At 44.0% G+C, this 14,748-nt stretch overlaps 1 protein-coding gene across 1 annotated transcript; it reads right to left on the minus strand.

Moving 5' to 3' along the window:
• Window positions 1-4,711: 4,711 nt before the first annotated feature.
• Window positions 4,712-6,532, minus strand: LOC123447612 (ervatamin-B-like). The gene is made up of 2 exons (XM_045124220.1): window positions 5,752-6,532; window positions 4,712-5,527 (listed from the first exon to the last, which is right to left on the minus strand). Exons 1-2 carry the CDS (start codon window positions 6,314-6,316, stop codon window positions 4,923-4,925), a joined length of 1,170 nt encoding a protein of 389 aa, XP_044980155.1. The 5' UTR covers window positions 6,317-6,532; the 3' UTR covers window positions 4,712-4,922.
• Between the last annotated feature and the right edge of the window lie 8,216 nt (window positions 6,533-14,748).

Raw genomic sequence — 14,748 nt, forward strand, 5'->3', positions numbered from 1 at the left:
TATTATGTTGGGCAAATGTAGTACCAATGTTGGGCCTTGCTAGACCAGCTTTAATCTAAAACGAATTATCAAGGGGGTCCCCATAACAACCCCGATCGTGTTAGGAGTGCTCAATTATGGAACATAACACCAGTAGCCGAAACTAAGGGGGCAAAGGTGGAACAAAACACTAGGCTAGAAAGGTCGAGCCTTCCACCTTTTACCAAGTATATAGGTGGATTAAATCAATAGCATTATAGGGTGATATAACAAGGAACCCATGTTTTCACATGGAAGCATCTGCACCTGCAACTACCAACGCTATCAACAGGGTTAAGCAAGCAGTAACATAGCCAATCAGTGGTTTGCTAGGTTGAACAGGTTGAAGGTTTTCATGGCATTGTTGAGAGGTTGATATTTAACATGTGGTAGGCAACGAGACATAATCGATAGAAGCGATAAAACTAGCATGGCAATGATAGTAATGGTATCTGGGGAAATGGTCGTCTTGCCTGAGATCCCGCTTGGAAGAAGAATGACTCCGTGAAGCAGACGAACCGACGTAGTCGAACGGGTCCTCACATCCGACACGCTTGCGGAACTCTATCGAGACGGGAAAACCGGAAACAGAAATCAACACACAGAATTCACCACATGGTGCAACAACACAAATGATGCATGAGCAGCTGAATACATGTAAGTCACGGCATGGCAAATCACACAAACAAACACTACACATTAAGTGAAGTTCAATATGCAACGAGTTGCATATTGACAAAACTCCACATATGAATTATTTAGTTCACTCCCGGTTGTTTACACGGCAATATTGATGTTGTCAAACATGCAAGAGGTGAAGCGGGAATTAAACTACCTATCTAGACATTTTAAATGAGGTCGGAAATGACATATAGCATCTCCGAGACGACCTCACATGTTAATTTACAATTCTGTCCAGATCTGAATTAACACATTTAATTAGTTGTTAAACAGCAAAACAAATAGGTTCACGTGATTCTACGCGTCATTACAAGCAAACTACACATAAAGAACATCTCCAACGGAGCTACGGATCAAAAGTTACAAGCACGCAAGATATGATGGCATCAATGCAATATGTGTGCAACTGCGGTCACGAGCACCTCAAAACATACAACCAGCATGAGAAAAATGAAACTACACAAGATTCTAAGCAAGTTTCATATAGGACACGATCAAATCGGAGCTACGGTTCAACTAACAACAACTAGCATGGCATCATGGATTATTGGGGAAAGAAGACACAAAATGGCATCTCACACACTATTTCAGACTTAGTGAAAATTACACTTCATGAAAGTGCAATTTTCGATCTGAAGCCATATTGACAACAGCAAAACCTACAGCTATAGGACTCCAAATGGCACTAAATTTCACATCATGCTAGAGAAACACAAGGGCTACAACTAACTCCATTGGACCAACCTCAAAAGAGCTACAGATCAAAAGATACAAGCAAGACAAGACAACAACAAAATATAACAGATTCCAGACTTAGAAATATTTCAGCACCTCCAAATCAGCACTATTTCTAGCAACTTGAGAGCAAGCAAACCACGCCTAAACATGCATTTATATTGCAACCAAAAATACCAGGGGCTACACAAAATATCCAAGATCAACTCTCTAGTTGACAACTGCTTCGAACGGAGCACGGAATAAATCCTATGAATTAAACAAAAGGGCAACATGGCCAAATATCGTGCGAACTAATTTGCTCAAAAGCTAAAACTAATTGCCACCCGAAAGCATATAAAGTATGTGGGGTTGCAACACAAAAATATTGCCACACGAAAAAGCGAGAAAATAACCTAGACACAGAAAAATAAACTAGCGCAATTCCCTACTCGCAAAAATACCAATGACCGCTCTAAAATACATGAAAAATAGGTTCCTAAAACATGGGCATTTTATCTATGGGGTTTGAACAATCCGGACGCGCACGAAAATAACTACGGGATATATAACGTATTAGGACAGCATGTAAAACTAGGTAAACAGCGGGTTAAACCACCTCAAATATGCATGCAAGTAGTAAAATCATAGTATACGCAAAATTTCACACGAGTTACATATATAATACGTCGCGATCCGATGCATGGTTAAAATTCTACGGACGTTTGAAAAACAGCTAATATTCCTGAAATTAATTAAATCTCCGGTTAATTAGGAAATCGCCCACGGGCCGAATTTGATGCTAATGGGCTCAACACGCGCGTGCACAAAAGATATGATGCGCACAGGGCGGCGGATAGATGGGTCTCGGGGGATGCTCACCTTGGGCCGTCGGGCCGGTCGATGGAGAGGCTGAGGCAGGCCGGGGAAGCTGGGCCAGGACCTGGGCCGTGGGGAGGCGCTCGGCCTGGGCGCACCTGGCGCTCGCCCACGAGGCGGCTCGGGAGTTGGGCCGGCTGGCGTGGGACGCTGGGCCGCTGCGGGAAGGGCCTACGCGGCTGAGCGCGCTGGTCAATGCGGGGCGAACAGATCGAGCAGGCTCTCCCGATCCTGCTGGATCGAGGAGCACGCCGGCGGCGGTTCTCGGCCGGAGGGTTGCAGGCGGCCTGGCTCGAGGTGGCGGCGTGAGCCCGGGAAGACGAGGCGCGGATCTGACGGAACGCGGCCACGGCCGGCGAGCTGGGGGCGCGGGGCATCCGGCGAAGAAGGCGACGGGGTTACTGTGGGCTCTTTCTTCTCCGGCGAGCTGCAGGGGCGCGGCGGCGGCGGGAGGCGACGCAGGGCGATGGCGGCGGCGGGCGAGGTCCTCGCGGGGCTCCGGCGGCTCAGGGAAACTCCGGCCGGCTGCTGGCGACAGAGGACGGCGGCGCACGGGGACGAGCACGCTTGGGAGTAGAGGAGGCGCGGCACACTCGGGCCGAGATGGGCTCGGGCGGGCCCAACGCGGGCTCCACGGCCCGGCGGCTGGAGGTGGGAGGAGAGAGCAGGTGGGAGGCGGCTAGGGTTTCGTGGGGTTGCACGGTTTCCGAGGAGAGATGGAGAGAGGCTGTCTAAAATGCATCGGGGGGTATTTATAGACAAATGGGAGGCTAGGTTAGCCGGAATTTCATTCCGGATCCAACCGCGCGGTCGGATTCGACTAATTCCGAACGCGTGACGGACGAGTGCCTGTGAAGAGTGGTTTACCGGAGACGAGAGGGAAAACGGGCGGCGCGACAACGAGTTTTTAAAACACCGACGAACGTCCGACGGTAGACCGAATACGGTGCCGCTACGGTCGACCGTTCGGGCACCACACGAACCCTGATCGCGACGAAATTCGACAGGCGGCCTAGCTATAACTAATCACGACCGCATGCCAAGTTTCACCTCGATCAAAGAAAGTTTCCAACACACTTTTAAAACAGGGTTTTGATGATGCCGCGGGCACGTGCGTGTGCGGTCGGGCTCAGAACGGACAACGACGGGAACCGGTAACTACAACGGGTGCAAGTTTTGAAAACTGTCGGCAACGGAGATGCCGATGCAATGAAGATGATGCGCATGATGCGATGATGATGCGACAGAAGAAAATAGACACACGACGAAAACGGAAAGAAAAGGGGAAGCTTCTGGAACGTCGGCATACGGTCCCTTCTTTTCTTTTCGGCAGTCCAATCCTCAATTCTATTCTATCCAAAACTATCCAGTGCATCATCATAGTCGGCTTGCACCAACAACGCCCGCATCTTGACTTGCCATAGGGTAAACCTTGTGTCAAGGTCCAGCAACGGAAGATCGTACTTCATGGAAGCCATGAGTAGAACGGTTCATTTATTGCCATGCATGACACATACTAGCACAACATTTAATATGATACTCAATCATCTATTTCTTCATTTAATTCTATGTCACCTCATCAAATATGCTTAGGTGGCATGCATGATACTACTTATGATACTCCCATTACAACCAGCCTTAGGTAGTATTATATACTTGAGACTAGCAAACATGCTGATGTGGCAGACAATTAATGAAGAGAGAGTGAGTTAGAGTAACATATGTAGATACCATAACATGTTAAATCCTATGGTACTATGTGTCATGCATGTTAATAAATGAGACCATCTATGATACTAGTTTATGATACTATGCATTATGAAGATGGTATCATACAATAGTATCATATGCATGATACTAGTATCATATGATACTCCCCACTATGGCCAGCCTGAGGAAACGCCGGCCGAAGATGTCGCTGTACTTAGCCGAATTTCTGTCGAACTCGGCTACTTAATCGATCTAGCTTCGGATCGCCTGACGCGGCGGCCGCGTAACCGACGCAACCCTAATCTCTCGTCTCAAAACTCGTATATTCAGAACCTCAGCTCTGTATATCACGTGTTAGATAAAATAAGATCAACGAGACACGAGAGACACAGACTTTTACATGGAAACCCTTGCGGGAGAAAACCACGGACGCACGAAGGTGCAATCACTATGAGGATGGAGTATTACAAACACGAGACGACATGCCTTCTTTAGGTGCGACTACATGGAGTATATATGAGAGACAATACATGAGAGTCCTTGAAGGACAAGTAAACGAGTTATACTCGTACGCGTCGGTACCAACGCAAAGGCCCACACCGTTTGTATTACGTCTAATCTAATACGGTAGAATTTGAACCATAGTTTAACATAAAGTAAAATAAATAACCCTAAAAAGATGTGCGTTGTGGCTTCAACATCCTCCTAATTTATATCGTTGAGCTATGAACCATCAAATAAAATAAACCAAAGTTACAAACACAGTACAGATCCTTATTTTGAAAACAGAGTACACACCAGGCCTATAGTAGCACATGCATGCCACGTAGTACGTAGGATTTGTGCACTTGGAGGCCAATCAATATTACAAAACTTCAGCAAAGTAAAGTGGATGGATCTGGATATGAAGCAAGTGTGTCTTAATCAGTCGATCTTCCACCATTCATAAGGGGAAAGATCGGGCGCACCGCAATGCCACACTGTCCTAATGGATTCTTCGTCCCCCTCTTCATTAGCATATAGCCTTTGTTGCCCCATGCCGCCCCCCATGAGTTCTTCACTATCCAGTACTTGGCTCCATAGGCCTGTTGCCCATAGCCTACTATGGTGATGACATGGTTCAACTTACTGGTAGCACAAGGTCCGTTGTAGATGCCTCCCTTGTAGTGCTGGAATTGGCCACCATGTACCACAATGGAAGCTGCTATAGGTTGGTTAGCCACGATATTCACCATGGACACTTCGCTGTTGCTCTTGACTTTTCTGTAGCCAGTGATCTTTGCAGCCGGCTTTCGGTTCCCTTTGCACTGACCTTCGGCTGCCTTGTATGTGTAGGAGGATGTAGTGGTGATCCCTCCATTCTGTATGATCCACTGGAAAGCATTTCTAGGCCAACCACCATTGCAACCGCCATCAAGGAAGTCACAGTCTACCAGTTGTTGCTCTGACAGAGACACCAGTCTCCCTCTCTTGATCTTGTGTATTCCTTCAATAGTAGCGACCGTCGGGAAGGCCCAGCAAGATCCTGCAGTTGCATGTCAATGCTTCATTGACTTAATCATTGAGCTAGCAGCCACGTATATTGAAATATATTAGCTGTCGTTATTTTGTTAGTAACAAATAGTGATAGTATTATTTTCTAGCTGTTGTTACTTTGTTAGCAAGTTGTGGTTGTCACTTGTCATCGTACATGCATGCATATAAATGGTTATATATAAAAAATATATTAACATGAAATATTGTACGTACCACACTTCCCTTGGTCTTTAACGGGGGTGACCGCGCCTCTCTTCCTCCAGTCCATCCTAATCGGCGCCCCGGCCGAGAAGTTGGCGTACACGGTGACACCCTCGGCGCCATTGACAGACCCAGCATGGGTGGTGATAATCTGCTCATCATGGACACCATCTTCTCTATGGTCATCGTCCGGAATCTTCCCGGTATAAAGCGAGATGAACTCTTCATCGGTAAGGTCGGTGAAGGGACCCTCCCCAAGCTCGTAGGTGAACCCCGAGGTGGTCGCCTCGGCATTCAGGGCCTCTATGTACCTCATGTTGCTCCTGTATACCTTGAAGCGGTGAGCCTTCTCACTAGAGGTGGGGTAGGATCTGTTCTGCACAGTCATCCAGACGTGGAAACGGGCCATCATCAGGTCATGGTGCTTGTCGATGCCGATGTCCGAGTGCTCACTGCTTGTTGTCAACGACTCAGAAGAGCAGCCGGCAAGCATCAGGAAGCTGCAGGTGGCAAGGAGCACACATAGCGCTAATGACGAACACCTACAAGTGGAGAACATGATGGTGTGACCAGCCATTTGATGGTGATGCTAATGTTCTGGTGGTGATTGAATGCCGCTCATGGCAGCTAAGCTGGGTTCGTTTTATAGCCAAACTTAATCAGCTACTAATACTATATGAAAGAAGTAACATGCATGCATAAGGGCATGACCAACGTGCTTGGCTCGGACTCTACAGGTAATGGCCCTCGGCCCTACTGACAAGGTGTGTGTGTGTGTGTGTGTGTGTGTGTGTGTGTGTGTGAGAGAGAGAGAGAGAGAGAGAGAGAGAGAGAGAGAGAGAAATAGAGAGAGAGAGATGGAGAGAGAGAGATGGAGAGAGAGAGAGAGAGAGCAATTATATAGAGTGGGTGGAAGTACACAAAAATTTAAATGGTGGCCTTAGTAATTTAGGTCCACATGGAGGCATGGGCAGCACTAGTCTACTCTTTTTCTTTTTCCAAAAGAAACAACTCACGAGCTAAGCTATGGATCAGTGTCTTTCTTTTGTGGATCAGCGACCTGCACTCCTTAGCGCATATACAAGGCAGAAATTAAAGAAAGAAATCCAGTTTGTCACTCTTATATCAGTCCACTGGCCTTGGGTCGATGATGGGCGATCTAATATTCCAGCAGATGGGCCTAATCCCTTATAGTGCTGTATATGTGATCTCAAATTAATTAGTCCACCCCACACGGACTTCACCTTGCTTAATGACTAAGGAACGAGCACAAGTGAAAAAAAGATCCAAATAGTTTTGGTGGGCAATAATAAAAATATATAAAGGAAAACACTTTCAATCATACAACACATCCTTTCCAAGGTGTAAGACCAACTTTGCACCGTGATTTGTTATTCAATCACACGGACGAGAACTTCCGCTTCCACCATCCATCCAACAAACTGCCCACTATTCATGCATTAAATCCGTATGCCTTTCTCTTAATTACGCAATCGGTTACATTCCCTTTAGTACATCCCAAACAAAGGAGAGCCTCGTCTTCTATAAATCCATCATGCCGTCCCGCTGACCTCCCATGTGCGATCTACACCTCGACGGACCGCAGTTCAAGCGCCACCAAGGGGATGTACCCATCCTTCCCCGTTCAACCCAGCAACAGCGTTGTCACCTCGGTAGGTTGCGGTCGTGCCCATCATTGTTGGCATGCTGCACCGACGATGACCAGCTCCGATCCCTTGCCATCGTGCTAACCACCACTGCTTCGATATCGCTGGCGTGATGCATCTCTGTTCTCGCCGGCGTGCTCCCCCCTGACGTTGTTACACAGTGTTATTCTTGTTCCAATCTCCCTGTCTAACGCCGACGACTGAGGCGATGAGCTCGTCTCTGTCACCCTCCTTCCTATCAACGGCTCCCCCTCCTCCCTCCAGTTTTCACCTCCACTACCCGCGACCCCGTCCACAAAAGCTGCTCCATCCCCATACCTCTCGATGGAAGTGCTTTAGTTAGGAAGCATTTTCTAGTGTCTTCTGAATCAATATTGATACCACCAGGAACCAACTAATATGAATAGCACACAATAAACATATTTAGTTGATCTTTTGGTGCTGAAGCACCTAATGATCAGTTCTGAAGCTTTATCAATTTTTTCACAAAGCAACTAAGTTAATAGTATAAACCAATAAAATGTAAGCACAACTGACAGAAGCATCTATGAAAAATGAACGAAGCACACCAACATTAGTATGGAAACAAATTCAATCACCATAAAAGCAAATGTATGTAAACAAATGTTGTTGCCATTGAAGCAAATTTCAGTGTTATAGGAAGCAAAGTATGGTAACACAGGAAACAAAAAATTTTCTTCATAAAGGAGCAAATTTTATAAATATTTCTGTTGATTTGAAGCAAATTTCATTCATATGGAAGCAAGCTTTCAGTGTATTTGTTTGGTTGCATCCAAAGAAAATTTCAATCACGTAGGATTACCGCAGGAAGCAAAGTAGGGTGACGCTCGAAACAATATGTGCTTCATGGAAACTCATCCGTGCTAAACAAAATTAGTTTGCTTCCATAAAAATCTAGAGTTAGTTCCCTAAAAATTAGCAGTTTTGAGTGGTTAGCGGACTATTCGGACCCACGCACATTGTTGATTTTTGTTTTGGATGAAATGACAAAGTGGAGACGAGGGGTGGGCAGCATGCATGATACTTCATCGAAATCTCAAGCAAGACCATATCTAACGGCTGATGACTGCTCTGATGGATGCTAGGGATCAGTAGTCTGACCCCTAGTGCTTCCCATACATAAATGATAACGCCCACACGTGTGGCACAAGTCTATTAGAAGTGAATCCTCTGTCTCTATCATTAGATGATCATAGGTATATATACAAGGAGAAGAGATGCAATGAAGAGGCATATCTTAGGGAGAGGTGTCAGTTACAAGCTAAGATTACCCCATAATTAACACAGGTTAATTAAACTCTAACACTCCCCCTAATCTACACTTGTCCATCCAAAATCATCATCTTGATTAGTGGCTCCTCCAAAAACCCTGTGAGGAAAATACGAGGAGTATAATGTTTGATATGTTGTAAAAACTGTTGGAAATATGCCCTAGAGGCAATAATAAATTAGTTATTATTATATTTCTTAGTTCATGATAATCGTTTATTATCCATGCTATAATTGTATTGATTGGAAACACAATACTTGTGTGGATACATAGACAAAACACTGTCCCTAGTAAGCCTCTAGTTGACTAGCTCGTTGATCAAAGATGGTCAAGGTTTCCTGGCCATAGGCAAGTGTTGTCACTTGATAACGGGATCACATCATTAGGAGAATCATGTGATGGACTAGACCCAAACTAATAGACGTAGCATGTTGATCGTGTCATTTTGTTGCTACTGTTTTCTGCGTGTCAAGTATTTATTCCTATGACCATGAGATCATATAACTCACTGACACCGGAGGAATGCTTTGTGTGTATCAAACGTCGCAACGTAACTGGGTGACTATAAAGATGCTCTACAGGTATCTCCGAAGGTGTTAGTTGAGTTAGTATGGATCAAGACTGGGATTTGTCACTCCGTGTGACGGAGAGGTATCTCGGGGCCCACTCGGTAATACAACATCACACATAAGCCTTGCAAGCAATGTAACTTAGTGTAAGTTGCGGGATCTTGTATTACGGAACGAGTAAAGAGACTTGCCGGTAAACGAGGTTGAAATAGGTATACGGATACTGACGATCGAATCTCGGGCAAGTAACATACCGAAGGACAAAGGGAATGACATACGGGATTATACGAATCCTTGGCACTGAGGTTCAAACGATAAGATCTTCGTAGAATATGTAGGATCCAATATGGGCATCCAGGTCCCGCTATTGGATATTGACCGAGGAGTCTCTCGGGTCATGTCTACATAGTTCTCGAACCCGCAGGGTCTGCACACTTAAGGTTCGACGTTGTTTTATGCGTATTTGAGTTGTATGGTTGGTTACCGAATGTTGTTCGGAGTCCCGGATGAGATCACGGACGTCACGAGGGTTTCCGGAATGGTCCGGAAACGAAGATTGATATATAGGATGACCTCATTTGGTTACCGGAAGGTTTTCGTGCATTACCGGAAAAGTTTCGGGCTCATCGGTAGTGTACCGGGAGTGCCGGGAGGGGTGCCGGGGACCATCGGGAGGGGTGTCACGCCCCAAGGGGTCTCATGGGCTATGGGAAGAGATAAACCAGCCCCTAGTGGGCTGGAATAAGTTCCCACTAAGGCCCATAAGGTTTGAGAAGGAAAAAACACAAGGTGGAAAGAGTTTCCAAGTGGGAAGGTGGAATCCTACTCCAAGTAGGATTGGAGTAGGACTCCTCCACCTCCAATTTCGGCCAAACCTTTAGGTTTTGAGGCTGCCTCCTCCCCTCCCTCCCACCTATATATACGGAGGTTTTAGGGCTGATTTGAGACGACTTTCTCACGGCTGCCCGACCACATACCTCCATAGTTTTTCCTCTAGATCGTGTTTCTGCGGAGCTCGGGCGGAGCCCTGCTGAGACAAGATCATCACCAACCTCCGGAGCGCCGTCACGCTGCCGGAGAACTCTTCTACCTCTCCATCTCTCTTGCTGGATCAAGAAGGCCGAGATCATCGTCGAGCTGTACGTGTGCTGAACGCGGAGGTGCCGTCCGTTCGGTACTAGATCGTGGGACTGATCGCGTGATTGTTCGCGGGGCGGATCGAGGGACGTGAGGACGTTCCACTACATCAACCGCGATCTCTAATCGCTTCTGCTGTACGATCTACAAGGGTACGTAGATCGCTCATCCCCTCTCGTAGATGAACATCACCATGATAGGTCTTCGTGCGCGTAGGAAAATTTTTGTTTCCCATGCGACGTTCCCCAACAAAAACTCCTTCAAACCGAGTGGGAAAAAAAAGGAGAAAGTGTCACAACATATAATGCTTATTGTCTGTTTTAACTCAATATGAGAAAACCCATAGAGTTTAGAGGACAATAAATATGCCGTATATACTTCCTTAAAACCCCGGTGGGGAAAACAGAAAGTATGACATATGGTCTCATGTTCATATTACCTCATTAAAAACCTTTATGAGGACGTGTATAGTAAACTCATGAAGGGAAAATGAGTATAATATGATGCATTAAACATGAATAATTCAGGAAGATACCCACCCTGATTCTTGCAAATTTCGAAGCTATAACGTACCAATTCCATGGACATATTTCTGGAATCTAAAAGTTGGTAGAGACTTCTTGGAAAAATCAATCCCATGATTTGATTTGCAAGATATGCAATATAGCGATGTTGCTTATTGCATAACGTTTTTGCATCCGGGCAACACAAGAAGACATTATCGTTAAGATATTGGTTGGTGGATGTAGCCACGAGGTCTTGTTTTGAAGAATCTCATGAGATGGCTACCACATCTTCTAGAACACTAAGCTTGTCTATGATCTGACATAGTGGGGATCTGATCAATGTATCCAACGATATCGGTGTTCACATTTCTATGAAACTGAAAAACCAGGACAAGATGTTTGATGCCTTGGAGATACCGAAAGATATTATTGAGTACCAACCAATTGTGTTTGGTGGATCTAATGGCATTATGGAACATTGAGTCCCAATATCTCATTTCCGTCATCTCTCGGTCTAAATAGATCCTTCTCTACGTCTAGAGAATGAACTATCATGAGAGTTACTGATGGATAAGAATTGTCCACAATAAATTTCTCCAATATATTTTGGATATAGACAACATAGTATACCGTTATGTATGATTGAAGGTGCTCAAGTAGTTGTAACGAGCGGTATTTTGGTTTACCAAAATCCTTCATTTTAACTCCATCATTTAGATGATTACATGTGTCGCCATTGTAGACACACAAGCATGGATAATCATCATTGTAGGAGTAATCCTTGTGTATAAGGAACTCACTACGTCGGTTGTACCATATGTACCGACAACAATAAATCGTATGGTGACTTACTGATTTTTACACAATGTATGTTGCATTTTGTATTTCGATTCAGAAGTGAGATTCCCTCAGAATCAATCATATATGTCTGAATCTAGTGATCCACATGGATATGTGATCACTACATCTATCAGCTGCAGAGATAGATGATTTTCTAATGCCAAATGATATAAGTTATCAGAAAGAGATTCCATCTCTAGAAAATAGTTGGGTATCTGCGTGAACACTTACTACAATACTTGTTCTTTGTTTCACCACCTCGTTGTTCTCAATTCTGTTTCCAGAAGAAAATTGGTGCAGTTATTGCTTATGAATACCTTTCCATTATTGAGCAAGATCATTTCTACCTAGATTATATCATTTGTTTGAGTTCAGTTCGGGTGTTGTTCACACTATGCCAGGGCCATGGTCTTGGACCTGAATCATGTGAAAGGTTTTGCAATCTAGTTGAGAAATGCATGTCGGCAATTGTTGACTTCTGATTGCATGTTTCTCCAGAATCTATATATCAATATATAGTTGATGGAAATGTTGTTACCTATGGTGACTGCTCACGATTTCCCAATGTGATTGAGTCGGGTATTCCGATGTCCCGGTCATTGTGTGCACTATGACCTGGGTTGGTGGAGGTTGCCCATCCATTGGGTGTATACTACCCATTAGGTGTCTATCAATGTGAAGTTGACTTGCATTTACTAATTCAGAGGCCTTGATATCCTTGCTTGCGAGAAGCTGAATCGTGATATACCATCATCGTACTTCTCCCCCGTTGCTTTGAAAGGGGAGTTGAGTGCTTTTAGTAGGTACCTCCACTCTTTCTGACGTATTTTTTGCAAGTTTTTAGGATTGCGTGGCACCTTTATTGTCAGCCAATGATTTTGGTAGGTTATTTGCAATGTATTGCAAACCTTCTGAACACATGGTTCAGCTCTTTGAGTGCGTGGATTTGAGGCAGGAATGTGTTGAACATTTCACTAATTTCCTTGCATTCTTTATGGTACTTGAATTCTCCCCTAATGCCTAGAAATATTCCTCATTGAATCAACATACTGGCCTTGAATAACTCCCCATGCGAGGGCTTGAGATATTGACGGAAATACAATTATTCCTCACATAGATCCCAACTATATATTGAGGGGCCAATGATGTATGCCGGGTGGTGATATCGGTATGCAACTGAATTATGCAGATGGGAAATACTTGATAGATTTCCACGTATCAAAGTTAGAGGGGAATAATAGAATGCAGTTTGTCCATGAGCGCGTAAAACTGCATGACTCCAACATAAAGTTGGTAAGTTGCAATTTCAAAGTAAAGATCATGCAATGAGCTTAATTCTTTGGATAGGATTCTACCAAACCATTTTGAGTCTAGAAAAATAGCACAAATTGCTAAACTTCAAACCAAGGGCCATAGAAAAGGCACTCATGGAGAATTCTGCAATGTTATCCATTCGATTTGCTTGAAATCGATGTTAGGATAATGAGCCAATGGTTTTGTATGAGTAAAGCACACACTCAGGACCATCATGTAGATATGTCTCTTAGAACCATGAAATGCATGAATAGTCTAGTCAATGGATGGGAAGAGTCACTTACCCCAACTTGATGCATTCAAGGAGTATGAGTAGTTCAACGTAGAATTTAAGGTGTGCAAGCCTTAAAATTAACTTCCCTGTGTCACTTGTAGTCCACATAAAATTCAAATGTTGTTAGAATTTAGCATCATAATAATCATAAACTATTGAAATTGCTGATAGTTTCGGTTTCAACCCAATGCTCGATGACCAAGGCGGGTATGCCAAGTTAGTCATGTACAATACATTATGGAAAACTATCTTGGACGCAACATGTGCTACAAATTTTGTAGTATGTGTAGTACAATCCAGATGATACATAGAGAATGTGCTTGTCATATCAGTTGCGTATGGTAAAGAGAATGTATTCCTCTTTGTTGTCATCATAAGTTTCTCTACATAAACTATTTTGACAAATATCCTTATGGTTTAGTATGGTACGAGTTAAACCACGAAGCAATACGGCATCCTGACGCTACTTGAGTACCCACAGGAATAGTAAATATGGCTCAAGTTGAGCCAACAAATACCTCATCACCTATAAAATATCACCTTTTCTCCCAACAAGAGTGGAAACATTTTACTTCCCTGAGTATAGAGTTCGTGGCGCATATGTCCACAAGGCACAATTCATCTTTCATCACATTTACCCCCGTAGAAATCTAACATGATGATTCTCAAGAAAATCGCTGTCAGATATATATATAGAATACATACAAATGTATTTGTACCGAAGTACTGATACAATATATTGTGATATACAATATATGATGACAACAATACTTATGTTGTTAATACAACTCATAAATGGACATAAATAAATATTGACCACTCAAGAGATTGAGAGACTAGATGAAGTCTTCAAACATGTTAGTTGAGTCATATTCAACCATCATATTCTCCGTGCCCATAGGGCCCCGTAACCACTGATGATGTCAGGTTGAAGGTTGAAGTGAGCTTCAAACCTTTGCCGTTGAGGTTCGCCGTATCCCAGGAATTGCTGATACAGAATAACGAGATGCTGAAATCTGTATCAATATAGCGCCTTATGATGTACTCCCTCCGTCCCAAAATACATGTCTTAACTTTGTCCTAACTTTAGTATAAAGTTGTACTAAGCTTGAGACATTTATTTTGAGACGGAGGGAGTATAAGACAATATTTTTCTATTAGCGGTGTGATCCTGACCAGAGATGAATCTTACGGTCTTGGGTTTCATACATTATCCCACTAGACACAAGAGTGATCATCATGTCCTTGGCCCAGATAGGGCAGTGGTGGCCATTGAGGGCGAATGCCTCAAACTCTATAGCCATTTGTTACCTCTATAGGTAAATCAGAGATAATTAATTTACAACCAACAAATTAAAGACCATCATGGTTGATCTTGTAATGAACTTAGCAAAATCAATGGGTATTTCAA

The sequence above is a fragment of the Hordeum vulgare genome, chromosome 4H, assembly GCF_904849725.1.
Source record: "Hordeum vulgare subsp. vulgare chromosome 4H, MorexV3_pseudomolecules_assembly, whole genome shotgun sequence".
Lineage (NCBI taxonomy): Eukaryota > Viridiplantae > Streptophyta > Magnoliopsida > Poales > Poaceae > Hordeum > Hordeum vulgare.

Excerpts from the sequence above, each read along its gene's own strand:
- LOC123447612 (XM_045124220.1), bottom strand. The coding sequence starts at position 6,316 with ATGGCTGGTCACACCATCATGTTCTCCACTTGTAGGTGTTCGTCATTA. Across the intron at positions 5,528-5,751 it reads TAAAGACCAAGGGAAGTGTG|GATCTTGCTGGGCCTTCCCG; the intron begins GTACGTACAATA and ends ATGCAACTGCAG.